Genomic DNA, 18,435 nt, shown 5'->3' with positions numbered 1-18,435 from the left:
CCTTCCCAGAAGAGTGGAGGCTGTTATAGCAGCAATGTTCCAACATCTAGTGGAAAGCCTTCCCAGAAGAGTGGAGGCTGTTATAGCAGCAATGTTCCAACATCTAGTGGAAAGCCTTCCCAGAAGAGTGGAGGCTGTTATAGCAGCAATGTTCCAACATCTAGTGGAAAGCCTTCCCAGAAGAGTGGAGGCTGTTATAGCAGCAATGTTCCAACATCTGGTGGAAAGTCTTCCCAGAAGAGTGGAGGCTGTTATAGCAGCAATGTTCCAACATCTAGTGGAACGCCTTCCCAGAAGAGTGGAGGCTGTTATAGCAGCAATGTTCCAACATCTGGTGGAAAGCCTTCCCAGAAGAGTGGAGGCTGTTATAGCAGCAATGTTCCAACACCTGGTGGAAAGCATTCCCAGAAGAGTGGAGGCTGTTATAGCAGCAATGTTCCAACATCTAGTGGAAAGCCTTCCCAGAAGAGTGGAGGCTGTTATAGCAGCAATGTTCCAACACCTGGTGGAAAGCCTTCCCAGAAGAGTGGAGGCTGTTGTAGCAGCAATGTTCCAACATCTAGTGGAAAGCCTTCCCAGAAGAGTGGAGGCTGTTGTAGCAGCAATGTTCCAACATCTAGTGGAAAGCCTTCCCAGAAGAGTGGAGGCTGTTATAGCAGCAATGTTCCAACACCTGGTGGAAAGCCTTCCCAGAAGAGTGGAGGCTGTTGTAGCAGCAATGTTCCAACACCTGGTGGAAAGCCTTCCCAGAAGAGTGGAGGCTGTTATAGCAGCAATGTTCCAACACCTGGTGGAAAGCCTTCCCAGAAGAGTGGAGGCTGTATATAGCAGCAATGTTCCAACATCTGGTGGAAAGCCTTCCCAGAAGAGTGGAGGCTGTTATAGCAGCAATGTTCCAACATCTAGTGGAAAGCCTTCCCAGAAGAGTGGAGGCTGTTATAGCAGCAATGTTCCAACATCTGGTGGAAAGCCTTCCCAGAAGAGTGGAGGCTGTTATAGCAGCAATGTTCCAACATCTGGTGGAAAGCCTTCCCAGAAGAGTGGAGGCTGTTATAGCAGCAAAGGGGGGACCATCTCCATATTAATACCCATGATTTTGGACTGAGATGTTTGACGAACAGGTGTCCACATACTTTTGGTAATGTAGTGTGTGTGGCTTGTTTCTAAGCTAAGTGAAAATAGGTTTTTAGAAAATAATTTACCTAAGTATTCAGACCCTTTGCTATGAGTCTCAAAATTGAGCTCAAATTGCATCCTGTTTCCATTGATCATCCTTGATGTTTCTACAACTTGATTGGAGTCCACCTGTGGTAAATTAAATTGATTGGACATGATTTGGAAAGGCACACACCTGTCTATATAAGGTCCCATAGTTGACAGTACATGTCAGAGCAAAAGCCAAGCCATGAGGTCAAAGGAATTCTCTGTAGAACTCTGAACTCAGGATTGTGTCGAGGCACAGATCTGGGGAAGGGTACCAAAAATGTCTGCAGCATTGAAGGTCCCCAAGAATACAGTCATTCTTAAATGTTAGAAGTTTGGAACCATCAAGACAAGGGCCCTGGTCAGGGAGGTGACCAGAACCCGATGGTCTCTCAGACAGAGTTCATCTGTGGAGAAGGGAGAACCTTCTAGAAGGACAACTCTCTCTGCAGCACCAATCAGGCCTTTATGGTAGAGTGGCCAGATGGAAGCCACTCCTCAGTAAAATGAGTTTGCTGAAAGGCACCTAAAGGACTCTCAGACCTTGAGAAACAAGATTCTCTGGTCTGATGAAACCAAGATTGAACTCTTTGGCCTGAATGCCAAGCATCACATCAGGAGGAAACCTGGCACCATCCCTACGATGAAGCATGGTGGTGGCAGCATCATGCTGTGGGGATGTTTTTCAGCGGCAGGGACTGGGAGACTAGTTAGGATCGAGGGAAAGATGAACGGAACAAAGTACAGAGAGATCCTTGATGAAAACCTGCTCCAGAGCACTCAGGCGAACGTTCACCTTCCAACAGGACAACGACCCTAAGCACACTGCCAAGACAACGCAGGAGTGGCTTCGGGACAAGTCTCTGAATGTCCTTCTGGCCCAGCCAGAGCCCAGACTTGAAGCCGATAGAACATCTCTGGAGAGACCTGAAAATAGCTGTGCAGCAACGCTACCAATCAAACCTGACAGAGCTTGAGAAGATCTGCAAAGAAGAATGGGAGAAACTCCCCAAATACAGGTGTGCCGAGCTTGTAGAGTCATTCCAAAGAAGACGCGAGGCTGTAATCGCTGACAAAGGTGCTTCAACAAAGTACTGAGTAAAGGGTCTAAATACTTGTATTAAAAATAAAAAACTGAAATTAGATTTACACATTTGCTTTGTCATTATGGGGATAACAAAAAAAACGATTTAATCAATTTTAGAATAAGGCTGTAACAAAATGTGGAAAAATTCAAGGGGTCTGAATACTTTCTGAATGCACTGTATATATTTTTTCAAATAACTGGCCTTTTATCTGTCTGGCAAAATCTTTACGAACAAATCGGTTAAAAAACATGTGCTGCCCTCCATCGATTTCTGAAATCCCGATGTGGCCCGCTCCCGGTCTAATCTAACCCAGTTGTTATAGTCTAGTTGTTATGGGATTTTTATGAATAAATGACTAAAATATGTATACATTTGACTTAGATGTTACTGTATGAATGAAACTTATTATAATCATAATGCTGAGTGTAATATGTTCCTTGTTAGAAAGAATGGGTTTATCTTCAGACAGGCTAGAATGATGTCTCTACCCAGGGAGGGGAAAGACCTTGAGTTGGTTGTAGATAGTTTAACAGGTGGCAGACAGTAATGAGAACTCGAACTGTATTGCCATTGTATCCGAGAGGAGGTTGGACATTAAAACCTATGACATCTTTATTATATAACCTGATGTAAAATGTATTATGATCAGTACTCTCGAGAATAAACGCTATTGATTGATTGATTTTAAGACTGGTTTCTGCCCATTTTATGCTGATAAGTATCTTACAAATTCTTATTTATGAGTGTTTTAATTGAATTGGTTGATAAACATAGGAATTAAATTCCTTTATCACTAGTCCAGTCTCTAACTACCCGTCTCTCTTCTCTCTCTCCAGGTGTGATAGCGTACTCCATCGGTATCTAATCTAACCCAGTTGTTATAGTCTAGTCCAGTCCCTAACTACCCGTCTCTCTTCTCTCTCTCCAGGTGTGACAGCGTACTCCATCGGTATCTAATCTAACCCAGTTGTTATAGTCTAGTCCAGTCCCTAACTACCCGTCTCTCTTCTCTCTCTCCAGGTGTGACAGCGTACTCCATCGGTATCTAATCTAACCCAGTTGTTATAGTCTAGTCCAGTCCCTAACTACCCGTCTCTCTTCTCTCTCTCCAGGTGTGATAGCGTACTCCATCGGTATCTAATCTAACCCAGTTGTTATAGTCTAGTCCAGTCCCTAACTACCCGTCTCTCTTCTCTCTCTCCAGGTGTGACAGCGTACTCCATCGGTATCTAATCTAACCCAGTTGTTATAGTCTAGTCCAGTCTCTAACTACCCGTCTCTCTTCTCTCTCTCCAGGTGTGATAGCGTACTCCATCGGTATCGCCTGGGCAGCGCAGGACGAGCTGGAGTACATCGCCACCGACCCCGACAAGGAGCACTCCTACTTCGTAGATGAGTTTGACAGCCTCTACAAGTTCGTCCCCAAGGTGGTCAATAACATCTGTCAGGAGTTCAACTCACAGCCACGCAACTGAGCTGAGCAAAGAGGGCACCTTATTCCCTATATAGTGCACTACTTTTTGAACAAGGCCCCTAGGGCCATAGGCCCACCTTGCTTACGTACACCTATACTTATAAATCTGTGCTTACATATCAAGGAAACAAGGAAGGAAGGATACATTTGTAAAGTTTTGAAACAGGGGCTGCCGATGGAGTAGGGAGGGGGTTAGATATTTTATTAGGATCTCCATAAGCTAATTAGTAGGTCCATATAGTCCTGCACTATCATGGAGACAGGACAGGGTCTCTACAAAATGTATTACCGGTAAGTTACCAAATGAAAAACTGTTGTAAAAGTTGGTGCTGAATTGGAAATAGTTTAATTCCCAAGGGAGGTTATTGGTTTGAAGCAAAAGGCATTGGGTATACGAACCTGAATTAAAAAAAATAAAAAAATAAAAATTGTGAAGGCTTTGGATCACAACGATTAAACTTTGGCCATGTGATCTCAACTGTTGTTGGTGTTATAATAACAGTCAGGGACAAGGGGGTGTTTTATGTTCTCACTCCTAATCATGTAACATAACTGATCAAAAGGTACAACTACCTGGACGTGGTGGTTACCAGGGTTGAGGTCCATCCAAATCTAAGGCCGACAATTCAGGAAGGAAACTGAAATTCCAATGTAATCATTTTTAAAAAGTGCTTTTATTTTCAACTTCTCAATAAACTGAAAAGGATAAAACTACTAATTGCTAAAGTTAAACTTTTTATTTTATTTTTTATGTTAAATTCAAATCACTTCCTGACTTAAATTTGAATTGAGCCCAACCCTGGTGCTTACAGGAAAAACTATAAAGCATGTTTAGACTACTTCTTCTGGCTTAACACACCACACAATCTGGTGCTTACAGAGTAACATAGCCGTATGGGGACATGGCCTTATGGGGACATGGTGCTTACAGAGTAACATAGCCGTATGGGGACATGGCCTTATGGGGACATGGTGCTTACAGAGTAACAGCCGTATGGGGACATGGTGCTTACAGAGTAACATAGCCGTATGGGGACATGGTGCTTACAGAGTAACAGCCGTATGGGGACATGGTGCTTACAGAGTAACATAGCCGTATGGGGACATGGCCTTATGGGGACATGGTGCTTACAGAGTAACAGCCTTATGGGGACATGGTGCTTACAGAGTAACAGCCGTATGGGGACATGGTGCTTACAGAGTAACAGCCTTATGGGGACATGGTGCTTACAGAGTAACAGCCTTATGGGGACATGGTGCTTACAGAGTAACAGCCTTATGGGGACATGGTGCTTACAGAGTAACATAGCCTTATGGGGACATGGTGCTTACAGAGTAACATAGCCGTATGGGGACATGGTGCTTACAGAGTAACATGACCTTATGGGGACATGGTGCTTACAGAGTAACATGACCGTATGGGGACATGGCCTTATGGGGACATGGTGCTTACAGAGTAACAGCCTTATGGGGACATGGTGCTTACAGAGTAACAGCCTTATGGGGACATGGTGCTTACAGAGTAACAGCCTTATGGGGACATGGTGCTTACAGAGTAACAGCCTTATGGGGACATGGTGCTTACAGAGTAACAGCCTTATGGGGACATGGTGCTTACAGAGTAACAGCCTTATGGGGACATGGTGCTTACAGAGTAACAGCCTTATGGGGACATGGTGCTTACAGAGTAACAGCCTTATGGGGACATGGTGCTTAGCACTTCCTCTTACGGCCTAATAACACAGTGCAGAAATACAATATGGTGCTTTACAGTCGGGGAGATTGGAAAAGGAATAAGACTGCAATTATCAGTGAAGAGGACCGATGTCATCAGACCACATTATGGGAATTACTCCACATTATGGTCTCCACATTATGGTCTTCATATTATGGTCTCCACATTATGGTCTCCACATTATGGTCTCCACATTATGGTCTCCACATTATGGTCTCCACATTATGGTCTTCACATTATGGTCTCCTCATTATGGTCTCCTCATTATGGTCTCCTCATTATGGTCTCCACATTATGGTCTCCACATTATGGTCTCCACATTATGGTCTCCACATTATGGTCTCCACATTATGGTCTTCTCATCAGAATTTGACCGTGTGTGTGTGTATACTGTGTGGTCTTTTATAGAGGAGATATTTGATCTTAAGGACATTGTGCTGTTATTGATGCATGCTGACTGATAACTTTGGAAGTGAAAGCCATATAACAACATTTAATCCACAAAAACTGAAGGGACCATACGTATGTTAGCGGCTAACAAGAACGGGTTTAAACCTGAAGGGGCCATACTTCTGACTTAGCATGTTAGCAGCTAACAAGCGCGGGTATAAACCTGAAGGGGCCATACTAATGATTTAGCATGTTAGCGGCTAACAAGCACAGGTTTAAACCTGAAAGACCATACTAATGATTTAGCATGTTAGCAGCTAACAAGCGCAGGTATAAACCTGAAGGGGCCATACTAATGATTTAGCATGTTAGCGGCTAACAAGCGCGGGTTTAAACCTGAAAGACCATACTAATGATTTAGCATGTTAGCGGCTAACAAGCGCAGGTATAAACCTGAAGGGGCCATACTAATGATTTAGCATGTTAGCGGCTAACAAGCGCGGGTATAAACCTGAACGTAACATCTTTAGCAGCTTTTCGCATTTCCAATTAGAAAACATGTCTTACTTGGTAACTCTAACTGCCTCCTAACAACTGTCTTTAAATCAAAACAATTGAACAGTTCACTCTTTATTTATGGAAAATGAACACATGGTCAAATGAACACATGGTCAAATGAACACATGGTCAATGTAACACATGGTCAAAGAAACGCTTCGAGAGAGTAGTTTTCCTCCAGCTCTGATACTGTACCTATAAATAGATCAAACTTTAATACTTTTAACCTTAACAGTGTTCCTCACAAACTAAACCAGGGTCGTATTCATTAGCGCACATCGTAGCAAAAACATTTAACAAGGGAAAAAATGAAAATGAGTTTCTTATTGGACAGATTCAAGTAGTTTCTCCCTGTTTCAGTCCATTTTCATCCATTGGGTGACTAATGAACACAACCCAGCTTTGCTTCCTTCTTGTTCACATGGTTGATATTGGTTTGTTCAGAGTATTTATATAACCTCCCTGTTTTTAGTTTTTATCCTGTTTGTACATATGCATATTAAAAAGCCTTTTTGCTTGTCATTTTCAAAAATACATATTTGATCAATATTTTAAATGCGATTTTTAATAAAATTATAATAAAATAAAACATTGTTGTGATGTTCTTCAGTGACAGAAGAGGTCGATGTTAATCGTATGCAAAAACTTTAAATCTATATACATGTGTGTGTAGCTATATTAGATTCTAGTAATGTATCATAGTTTTGGACTGGACTGCTGTCTCTATACTATCGTTCCTGTTCTATACCATACAACATTACATACAACACACACCACTAAGAGAAAAGACTGCAAAATTCCCAAGATTCCCAGTTGGAAGATTCTGGGAATCATTTCTTTATTTAACTAGGCAAGTCAGTTAAGAACAAATTCTTATTTACAATGATGGCCGACACCGGGCCAAACCCGGACGACGCTGGGCCAATTGTGCGCCGCCCTACGGGACTCCCATTCACGGCCGGGTTGTGATACAGCCTGGATTCGAACCAGGGTGTCTGAGATGCTGCGTCACTCGGAAGCCCCAATCATGAGGGAATAAGAACATCCTCCAAACAGGATCTCCAAAACAACTGGGATTTTTGGGGAAAGATACAGGAACTAGAGGAGACACAATACTGCAGGAAGAAAAATCATAACATTTCTCTACAACGAATACGTTGTTGTAAAATCAGACAGAATCAAACGTCCTCCTCCGGCTCTCTCAATTCACAGCTTGTAAAATCTCTCATTTTTACAGCAGTTTTAATGAGAACAGACTTTTCATATACAAACCAGTGACTGTTACAGTCTGAGAAAATAGCTCATTTGAACTTGTAAGTTTAGATGGATATTTGGATGGATTTGTGGAACTAAAAATGAGTTGCCTGTTGTACGAATATAACATATTGTACTGTACTACAGCGTATACTGTAAATACAGCTCTCGGGGATAGCATCTCCAATGGCACCCTATTCCCTATATTAGTGCACTACTTTTGACCAGGACCCTAAAATGAGTGCACTATATAGGGAATAGGGTGTCATTTGAGATGCTAACCCCCTACTCTGAGACTTAGTGGCCACTGAGCACACTGCAGACCAAACTCAGTGGCTGGTATTGTAAAGATGAACCAACATCTGTTACTACATACTTAAACCTCCTATTGTAGAACCAGATGGTTGACTTTGGAAACATGTATTTGTAATTGAACTTTTTGTTGTTGTTGCAGTGTACACAGTTTTATAACAAGGAATTCTTCTAACAAATAGGAAATATTAACTTGATCGTCTGTATTAGCTCTGCCCGGTTTGGCCGATTCCCTTCTACCCTGGTCCCAGACCTGTTAGTGCAGTCTTTTCAACTCCTATATGGTCAATGGCAAGACAGAACAAACAGATCTGGGACAAGGCTTATTTCCACCCATGCTTTTTATATATATAAAAAAAAATGAGCACTCAAACTCACTTCAGCACAGTCAGTTTTAAGACTTAATATATATTTTGTTTATTATAAGTATTTGAAATTCTACATCCAATATTTTTTGTTAAAATGGACACCATCGTGACAACCTTGCCCTATCAACTCTGTCTCCCCCCTCCCCCTCCCCCGCCCCCGCAAAAACAGATGCTCTGTAAAATAACTTTTGTTTCAAGACCTTTTTTTTTTTTTTTTTTTTTAAAGCAAAGGCACATTTTTCAATAAGTATTTTTAAAAGGAAAGCAGAGAGAGAAACTGGCTGGCTGGCGGGTGGGCAGAGACTGGGGAGACAGAGTCAGCCTTGGAAGCAGAAGGGGAAAAGCGAGATGCTTCCATCCAAGACAGCCAGCATCTCCATCACTGAAACTGACTTGGAGGAGAAGGAGAGGAGGGACCAAGGAGCAGACAGTCTACCCTGATCTGAGGGGAGAAGTCTGGGCCTAGAGATTGGGGAAATGGGGGGGGGGGGCTTGGGGTTTCTGGTTAATGGGCATGACGACATGAGGAGGGGGTAGGGCATGGTGCTCCATCTTCTCTAGGGAGTCTACACTATAAAAACATATGTCTGTCTTCAACGCCCTCGCTAGCTGTGAAGGGAAGACCCTGTCTGTCTTCAACGCCCTCGCTAGCTGTGAAGGGAAGACCCTGTCTGTCTTCAACGCCCTCGCTAGCTGTGAAGGGAAGACAGAGCATAAGACAATAGTATCAGTCTGTGTGGGTGTTCATTGGCCCCCGGATTCGAGAAAGACGGTCTCTGTGGCCGGTCATACCCAAGGGGCCTGCCTGGATTGCACAGGGATGAGGAAGTCTTGTGCCCAATCGCAGTTCCCCTAACAGACCTCTGAGCCAACCACAGCCCTGGCCCTATCCCTCTGGAGGCGGGCCTAGAAGTCTGGGGCTTGGAAGTGGCTATTGGCTGCATCATCCACCAGTCAAAACAGGGAACCAGTAGTGTGAGAGGTGATATGTGTGAGGGAAAGTCTGCGTGGAACCTCACACGCCCTTTTTTACGGTCCCGCCCCTCCTGTGTCTCTATTGATCCCTGGTGCTGGGAGGCTGTGTCGGTGGGCTGATTGGTCCTCGTCATACGAACACCTTGGCGAGAGCGTCGGCCCCGGCGGAGGCGATGTAGGCCTTAGAGGGGTGGAAGGCCACGTCATGGATAGACTCATCATTCTTCTTCCTGTGAGCTGTAAACTCCTGGATACACGTCTTAGTTTCCAGGTTCCACAGACGAATAGAGCAGTCATGACCTGAGGGAGGGGAGAGGAAGGTGAACAGTAGTTGGGCGACAAGGCAGTTTACATAAAGTTCTAGGCCCTCTCCTGTTCTTTAAAGTATACAGCTCTGGTGTCCCCCAGGGCTCAGCTCTAGGCCCTCTCCTGTTCTGGTGTCCCCCAGGGCTCAGTTCTAGACCTTCTCCTGTTCTGGTGTCCCCCAGGGCTCAGTTCTAGGCCCTCTCCTGTTCTTTAAAGTATACAGCTCTGGTGTCCCCCAGGGCTCAGCTCTAGGCCCTATCCTGTTCTTTAAAGTATACAGCTCTGGTGTCCCCCAGGGCTCAGCTCTAGGCCCTATCCTGTTCTTTAAAGTATACAGCTCTGGTGTCCCCCAGGGCTCAGCTCTAGGCCCTCTCCTGTTCTAATAAAGTATACAGCTCTGGTGTCCCCCAGGGCTCAGCTCTAGGCCCTCTCCTGTTTTATAAGGTCTGTCATATCCTCACATAGGACTCTCCTACCATTGCATGCAGAATGAATATAATATCTAGCTAAGAATGTTAGACATCGTTGTTATTGAGAGTTGTTAGCTACTTACTGCCAGACATCAGATAGAGCCCGTTGGGGTCGACAGCTAGACTGGTAACAGCATCCAGGTGGGCCACCATTGAGTGGATCAGCTTTCCTGAAGAGTTCAAATTGACAACATTTGTTAATTTTATATGTTTCTGCTTTCTGTGAACGCATCAGTTTAAGTGTCCTCACTCTACTTTTAAAAACAAACTGCTGTGTTAAACCAAACTGGATCAAGAGGTGTAAGAAGTGGACGACTGCCAGAGTAGGGACTGATGGAGGACCACTGAGATCCTACTTAGTTCTGGGTGGAGGACACGTTTGTATGTAATGTGTAACCTGTGTTGTTGTCGAAGAACTTGATGTGTCTGTCCTCTTCAGCGGTGATGGTGATGGGGAGGGTGGGGTGACTCAGCACCTTGTTGATCAGACAGCGGGTACCTGGGGAGAGATTGAGTCCTTGTTGAACAGGCCAATCTGACCATCCCTCCCACCCCTCTTCCTGCTCCTCTCCCCTCCTTCCAGACCTATCAGTCTCTGCAGCAGACTCCAGGATGAACAGGCCAATCTGACCATCTCGCTCCCGTCCCACCTCCTCCCTCCCACCCCTCTTCCTGCTCCCCTCCCTCCCACCCCTCTTCCTGCTCCCCTCCCTCCCCACCTCCTCCCTCCCAACCCTCTTCCTGCTCCCCTCCCTCCCCACCTCCTCCCCTCCCTCCCCACCTCCTCCTGCTGCTCCCCTCCCTCCCCACCTCCTCCCTCCCAACCCTCTTCCTGCTCCCCTCCCTCCCCACCTCCTCCTGCTCCCCTCCCTCCCTCCCTCCCCACCTCCTCCCCTCCCTCCCACCCCTCTACCTGCTCCCCTCCCTCCCCACCTCCTCCCTCCCAACCCTCTTCCTGCTCCCCTCCCTCCCCACCTCCTGCCTCCCACCCCTCTTCCTGCTCCTCTCCCTCCCCACCTCCTGCCTCCCACCCCTCTTCCTGCTCCTCTCCCTCCCCACCTCCTGCCTCCCACCCCTCTTCCTGCTCCCCTCCCTCCCACCCCTCTTCCTGCTCCCCTCTTCCTGCTCCCCTCCCTCCCACCCCTCTTCCTGCTCCCCTCCCTCCCCACCTCCTGCCTCCCACCCCTCTTCCTGCTCCCCTCCCTCCCACCCCTCTTCCTGCTCCCCTCCCTCCCCACCTCCTGCCTCCCACCCCTCTTCCTGCTCCCCTCCCTCCCCCCCCCTGCCTCCCACCCCTCTTCCTGCTCCCCTCCCTCCCACCCCTCTTCCTGCTCCCCTCCTTCCCCACCTCCCACCCCTCTTCCTGCTTCCCTCCCTCCCCACCTCCTGCCTCCCACCCCTCTCCCTGCTCCCCTCCCTCCCCACCTCCTGCCTCCCACCCCTCTTCCTGCTCCCCTCCCCTCCCTCCAGACCTACCCGTCTCTGCAGCAGACTCCAGGCTGAGCACCAGTTGCTGTGTCTCCATGTTGAACAGGCCAATCTGACCGCTGGTGAACGATGTCACCATGTGGGCGGGGTCACTGCAGACCAGGTCCACTGAGGACGGCACGCCAAATTCTGAAGCGGGAAGCAAGACGAAACGCACGACATTCTCTGGGTTAAAACATCACTAGTTCCTACCGGTCAACGTATCCTCTTACTCATCACATTGACTCACTATTCCGTTAAAAGTCACATATCAGTTGATTTCACCACAGAATTTTTATATCATGAACATACAAAACACAATTCATGAAGTGCAAGATCATGTTAATAGGAATTCCAAAATACAGAAAATGAACAGGGGAGAAAAATGACAGTGTGCCAGGGCTGGGTTGGTGTTGGAGGCGTCCCAGAACCTGTCTGTGTGTACCTGTATTCTGGAAGGTGGCCAGGGCAGGCTTGGTACTGGAGGTGTCCCAGAACCTGTCTGTGTGTACCTGTATTCTGGAAGGTGGCCAGGGCAGGCTTGGTACTGGAGGTGTCCCAGAACCTGTCTGTGTGTACCTGTATTCTGGAAGGTGGCCAGGGCAGGCTTGGTACTGGAGGTGTCCCAGAACCTGTCTGTGTGTACCTGTATTCTGGAAGGTGGCCAGGGCAGGCTTGGTACTGGAGGTGTCCCAGAACCTGTCTGTGTGTACCTGTATTCTGGAAGGTGGCCAGGGCAGGCTTGGTACTGGAGGTGTCCCAGAACCTGTCTGTGTGTACCTGTATTCTGGAAGGTGGCCAGGGCAGGCTTGGTACTGGAGGTGTCCCAGAACCTGTCTGTGTGTACCTGTATTTTGGAAGGTGGCCAGGGCAGGCTTGGTACTGGAGGTGTCCCAGAACCTGTCTGTGTGTACCTGTATTCTGGAAGGTGGCCAGGGCAGGCTTGGTACTGGAGGTGTCCCAGAACCTGTCTGTGTGTACCTGTATTCTGGAAGGTGGCCAGGGCAGGCTTGGTACTGGAGGTGTCCCAGAACCTGTCTGTGTGTACCTGTATTCTGGAAGGTGGCCAGGGCAGGCTTGGTACTGGACGCGTCCCACAGCCTGACGGTGCCGTCTCCAGAGCAAGACAGGAGTCTCTGATGAACACCACTGTACACCAGACCCCACACCGAGTCAGTATGACCACACAGCGCCCCACGCAGGACAGACGGCTCTATTACACATGTTGAGAGAGAGAGACAAAGTGTTAGCAGTTTATGTTACTCTTCAATAACACAGACCCCCCCCCGCCAAAAAAAGCAAATCAGGGGGAGAAAAATAGGTTTATTCAAAGAGAACGAATCAAAGATGCTATGCTGAGAAGTAGATGATCATTCTTCCCTGTCCTCAGTGTTTCTCCACGGAACAAAGGGACGTGATGTAATTTATAACTCCCAAACCTAGCCTGTGGCTGACCAATTAGAAAACCTTGCAGTAAAATGGGGCCAATGGCCAAATAACAAGTATCCTGTTTCAGGCTCAACGTGTAGACCATTTGAACCAATGAAAACTTGCTAAAACGTAGCTATGAGTCCAGGACTGAATCCGCTACACAGATTTTAAACAGATGTTGAACTGAAAAACATTTCCATTGATCGTTACTTCCCTATTGACCTCTAGTCCTCTGCGTTGTGTCTTAAAACATTCTTACAAAAGGGAAGAAGAGAAACCGACAGAGAGCAACCCGCGAGAGAGAGAGAGACAGGGAGCCCGCGAGAGAGAGAGAGACAGGGAGCCCCGCGAGAGAGACAGAGAGACAGGGAGCCCGCGAGAGAGACAGAGAGACAGGGAGCCCCGCGAGAGAGAGAGAGACAGGGAGCCCGCGAGAGAGAGAGAGACAGGGAGCCCGCGAGAGAGAGAGAGACAGGGAGCCCGTGAGAGAGAGAGAGACAGGGAGCCCGCGAGAGAGAGAGAGACAGGGAGCCCGCGAGAGAGAGAGAGACAGGGAGCCCCGAGAGAGAGAGAGACAGGGAGCCCGCGAGAGAGAGAGAGACAGGGAGCCCCGCGAGAGAGAGAGAGACAGGGAGCCCGCGAGAGAGAGAGAGACAGGGAGCCCCGCGAGAGAGAGACAGGGAGCCCGCGAGAGAGACAGGGAGACAGGGAGCCCCGCGAGAGAGACAGAGAGACAGGGAGCCCGCGAGAGAGACAGAGAGACAGGGAGCCCCGCGAGAGAGAGAGAGACAGGGAGCCCGCGAGAGAGAGAGAGACAGGGAGCCCGTGAGAGAGAGAGAGACAGGGAGCCCGCGAGAGAGAGAGAGACAGGGAGCCCGCGAGAGAGAGAGAGACAGGGAGCCCGCGAGAGAGAGAGAGACAGGGAGCCCCGCGAGAGAGAGAGAGACAGGGAGCCCGCGAGAGAGAGAGAGACAGGGAGCCCCGCGAGAGAGAGAGAGACAGGGAGCCCCGCGAGAGAGAGAGAGACAGGGAGCCCGCGAGAGAGAGAGAGACAGGGAGCCCCGCGAGAGAGAGAGACACAGGGAGCCCCGCGAGAGAGAGAGAGACAGGGAGCCCCGCGAGAGAGAGAGAGACAGGGAGCCCGCGAGAGAGAGAGAGACAGGGAGCCCGCGAGAGAGAGAGAGACAGGGAGCCCGCGAGAGAGAGACAGACAGGGAGCCCGCGAGAGAGAGACAGGGAGCCCCGAGAGAGAGACAGGGAGCCCGCGAGAGAGAGACAGGGAGCCCGCGAGAGAGAGACAGGGAGCCCGCGAGAGAGAGACAGGGAGCCCGCGAGAGAGAGACAGGGAGCCCCGAGAGAGAGACAGGGAGCCCGCGAGAGAGATATAGGCAGCCAGCAAGACCTCTGTTCTTACCGTATGAATCGTATGGGTCGAGGTTAGGGTTAGGTTCTTACCGTATGAATCGTATTGGTCGAGGTTAGGGTTAGGTTCTTACCGTGTGAATCGTATGGGTCGAGGTTAGGGTTAGGTTCTTACCGTATGAATCGTATGGGTCTAGGTTAGGGTTAGGTTCTTACCGTGTGAATCGTATGGGTCTAGGTTAGGGTTAGGTTCTTACCGTATGAATCGTATGGGTCGAGGTTAGGGTTAGGTTCTTACCGTGTGAATCGTATGGGTCGAGGTTAGGGTTAGGTTCTTACCGTGTGAATCGTATGGGTCTAGGTTAGGGTTAGGTTCTTACCGTATGAATCGTATGGGTCGAGGTTAGGGTTAGGTTCTTACCGTATGAATCGTATGGGTCGAGGTTAGGGTTAGGTTCTTACCGTATGAATCGTATGGGTCGAGGTTAGGGTTAGGTTCTTACCGTATGAATCGTATGGGTCGAGGTTAGGGTTAGGTTCTTACCGTATGAATCGTATGGGTCGAGGTTAGGGTTAGGTTCTTACCGTAAGAATCGTATGGGTCGAGGTTAGGGTTAGGCTCTTACCGTATGAATCGTATGGGTCGAGGTTAGGGTTAGGTTCTTACCGTGTGAATCGTATGGGTCGAGGTTAGGGTTAGGTTCTTACCGTATGAATCGTATGGGTCGAGGTTAGGGTTAGGTTCTTACCGTATGAATCGTATGGGTCGAGGTTAGGGTTAGGTGTGTTCCAGCTCTGAATGGTCCCGTCCAGCCCTCCACTGAAACACTGCTCTCCTGTACTGCTCATCACAACACACAGCACTGCACCCTGGTGGGCCCTGAACGTGTACATGGGTTCCACATCTACAGAGGCATTCCTGGAGATAAAGACCGAGACAAATAGTGACTTGTAGACAATCTGGACTGTATAAAAGGTCAAATACATTTTTTTGAGCAAGACATTATTCTCACCAGGTTGAGTCCATTCCAATTTCATTTATTAAATTCAGGAAGTAAATTGAAATTCCAATTCTCCCCAATGAGGAATTGGACTCCGAAACCCGGTGAGAGGAATGTCTCTAGTCTAAGTCTCTACTTTAGTTAAGTAGACACAGGTCAGGTCAGTCTTACTTCTTCGCGGGGGCAGTCTTCTGTAGGTGCCACATCTTCAGCGTGTGGTCCTCTGAGGCGGTGACCAGAACCGGTTCTACGGGGTGGAACGCCAGACCTCGGATTCCGTCAAAGTGGCTCCGCAGGGTCAACTTGGGGTTCCACGTCCTCCTCAGGGCATCCTTGCTGTTGGACATCTGAGGAAGGGAAACACCGTGGATTATGGGTAGATAAAGTGTGGAAGTCAACAGCAATCATTTTCATCTCTGCATTTAGTGTGCAAGTGCTTCCTGTAGTTGAGGAAGGTATTGAGTGGACAGACATCAGTAACGTAAATATTCAGACGTCAGTAATGTATATATTCAGACGTCAGTAATGTATATATTCAGACGTCAGTAATGTATATATTCAGACGTCAGTAATGTAAATATTCAGACGTCAGTAATGTAAATATTCAGACGTCAGTAATGTAAATATATTCAGACGTCAGTAATGTAAATATATTCAGACGTCAGTAATGTAAATATATTCAGACGTCAGTAATGTAAATATATTCAGACGTCAGTAATGTAAATATATTCAGACGTCAGTAATGTAAATATATTCAGACGTCAGTAATGTAAATATATTCAGACGTCAGTAATGTAAATATATTCAGACGTCAGTAATGTCAAATATATATTTTCAGACGTCAGTAATGTAAATATATTCAGACGTCAGTAATGTATATATTCAGACGTCAGTAATGTAAATATATTCAGACGTCAGTAATGTAAATATTCAGACGTCAGTAATGTATATATTCAGACGTCAGTAATGTAAATATATTCAGACGTCAGTAATGTAAATATATTCAGACGTCAGTAATGTAAATATATTCAGACGTCAGTAATGTAAATATATTCAGACGTCAGTAATGTAAATATTCAGACGTCAGTAATGTATATATTCAGACGTCAGTAATGTATATATATTCAGACGTCAGTAATCTAAATATTCAGACGTCAGTAATGTATATATTCAGACGTCAGTAATGTACAGTGGGGAGAACAAGTATTTGATACACTGCCGATTTTGCAGGTTTTCCTACTTACAAAGCATGTAGAGGTCTGTAATTTTTATCATAGGTACACTTCAACTATGAGAGACGGAATCTAAAACAAAAATCCAGAGAATCACATTGTATGATTTTTAAGTAATTAATTTGCATTTTATTGCATGACATAAGTATTTGATACATCAGAAAAGCAGAACTTAATATTTGGTACAGAAACCTTTGTTTGCAATTACAGAGATCATACGTTTCCTGTAGTTCTTGACTAGGTTTGCACACACTGCAGCAGGGATTTTGGCCCACTCCTCCCTACAGATCTTCTCCAGATCCTTCAGGTTTCGGGGCTGTCGCTGGGCAATACGGACTTTCAGCTCCCTCCAAAGATTTTCTATTGGGTTCAGGTCTGGAGACTGGCTAGGCCACTCCAGGACCTTGAGATGCTTCTTACGGAGCCACTCCTTAGTTGCCATGGCTGTGTGTTTCGTGTCGTTGTCATGCTGGAAGACCCAGCCACGACCCATCTTCAATGCTCTTACTGAGGGAAGGAGGTTGTTGGCCAAGATCTCGCGATACATGGCCCCATCCATCCTCCCCTCAATACGGTGCAGTCGTCCTGTCCCCTTTGCAGAAAAGCATCCCCAAAGAATGATGTTTCCACCTCCATGCTTCACGGTTGGGATGGTGTTCTTGGGGTTGTACTCATACTTCTTCTTCCTCCAAACACGGCGAGTGGAGTTAGACCAAAAAGCTCTATTTTTGTCTCATCAGACCACATGACCTTCTCCCATTCCTCCTCTGGATCATCCAGATGGTCATTGGCAAACTTCAGACAGGCCTGGACATGCACTGGCTTAAGCAGGGGGACCTTGCGTGCGCTGCAGGATTTTAATCCATGACAGCGTAGTGTGTTACTAATGGTTTTCTTTGAGACTGTGGTCCCAGCTCTCTTCAGGTCATTGACCAGGTCCTGCCGTGTAGTTCTGGGCTGATCCCTCACCTTCCTCATGATCATTGATGCCCCACGAGGTGAAATCTTGCATGGAGCCCCAGACCGAGGGTGATTGACCGTCATCTTGAACTTCTTCCATTTTCTAATAATTGCGCCAAGTTGTTTCCTTCTCACCAAGCTGCTTGCCTATTGTCCTGTAGCCCATCCCAGCCTTGTGCAGGTCTACAATTTTATCCCTGATGTCCTTACACAGCTCTCTGGTCTTGGCCATTGTGGAGAGGTTGGAATCTGTTTGATTGAGTGTGTGGACAGGTGTCTTTTATACAGGTAACGAGTGGAGAACAGGAGGGCTTCTTAAAGAAAAACTAACAGGTCTGTGAGAGCCGGAATTCTTACTGGTTGGTAGGTGATCAAATACTTATGTCATGCAATAAAATGCAAATAAATTATTTTAAAATCATACAATGTGATTTTCTGGATTTTTGTTTTAGATTCCGTCTCTCACAGTTGAAGTGTACCTATGATAAAAATTACAGACCTCTACATGCTTTGTAAGTAGGAAAACCTGCAAAATCGGCAGTGTATCAAATACTTGTTCTCCCCACTGTATATATTCAGACGTCAGTAATGTATATATTCAGACGTCAGTAATGTATATATTCAGACATCAGTCATGTATATATTCAGACATCAGTAATATATATATATATATTCAGACATCAGTAATGTATATATTCAGACATCAGTAATGTATATATTCAGACGTCAGTAATGTATATATTCAGACGTCAGTAATGTAAATATTCAGCGGAAGCAGAGATCGCTTGGTTGGCTGGAGTCCGGGCCTTCCTTTCACACCACCTGATATACAGGGCCTGGGTGGCAGGA

The 18,435-nt window shown here is 46.8% G+C and overlaps 2 protein-coding genes across 12 annotated transcripts in view; one reads left to right on the top strand and one right to left on the bottom strand.

The window, feature by feature from the left end:
* Positions 1–7,037, top strand: part of vit (vitrin) — a 159,443-nt gene extending 152,406 nt beyond the window's left edge. For all 11 annotated transcript variants that reach the window (XM_071391314.1, XM_071391311.1, XM_071391306.1 and 8 more), the window contains one exon: positions 3,588–7,037. In XM_071391314.1, the coding sequence (XP_071247415.1) occupies positions 3,588–3,766 (179 nt within the window). In that variant the 3' untranslated portion in view covers positions 3,767–7,037. The remainder of the gene's footprint in view (positions 1–3,587) is intronic.
* A 636-nt stretch (positions 7,038–7,673) lies between these two features.
* LOC139569928 (striatin-like) overlaps positions 7,674–18,435 on the bottom strand; it is a 52,400-nt gene continuing 41,638 nt past the window's right edge. Inside the window, exons 11-17 of the mRNA XM_071391317.1 lie at positions 15,566–15,741; positions 15,143–15,312; positions 12,649–12,813; positions 11,610–11,750; positions 10,531–10,632; positions 10,217–10,303; positions 7,674–9,657 (exon numbers count right to left, since the gene is read on the bottom strand). Of these exons, the coding sequence (XP_071247418.1) occupies positions 9,488–9,657; positions 10,217–10,303; positions 10,531–10,632; positions 11,610–11,750; positions 12,649–12,813; positions 15,143–15,312; positions 15,566–15,741 (1,011 nt within the window). The 3' untranslated portion in view covers positions 7,674–9,487. The remainder of the gene's footprint in view (positions 9,658–10,216; positions 10,304–10,530; positions 10,633–11,609; positions 11,751–12,648; positions 12,814–15,142; positions 15,313–15,565; positions 15,742–18,435) is intronic.

Source organism: Salvelinus alpinus, chromosome 3 (genome assembly GCF_045679555.1).
Source record: "Salvelinus alpinus chromosome 3, SLU_Salpinus.1, whole genome shotgun sequence".
In the NCBI taxonomy this organism is placed as follows: Eukaryota; Metazoa; Chordata; class Actinopteri; order Salmoniformes; family Salmonidae; genus Salvelinus; species Salvelinus alpinus.
Note: the sequence above shows the minus strand (reverse complement) of the source record. Positions and strands in the feature narration are given on the sequence as shown.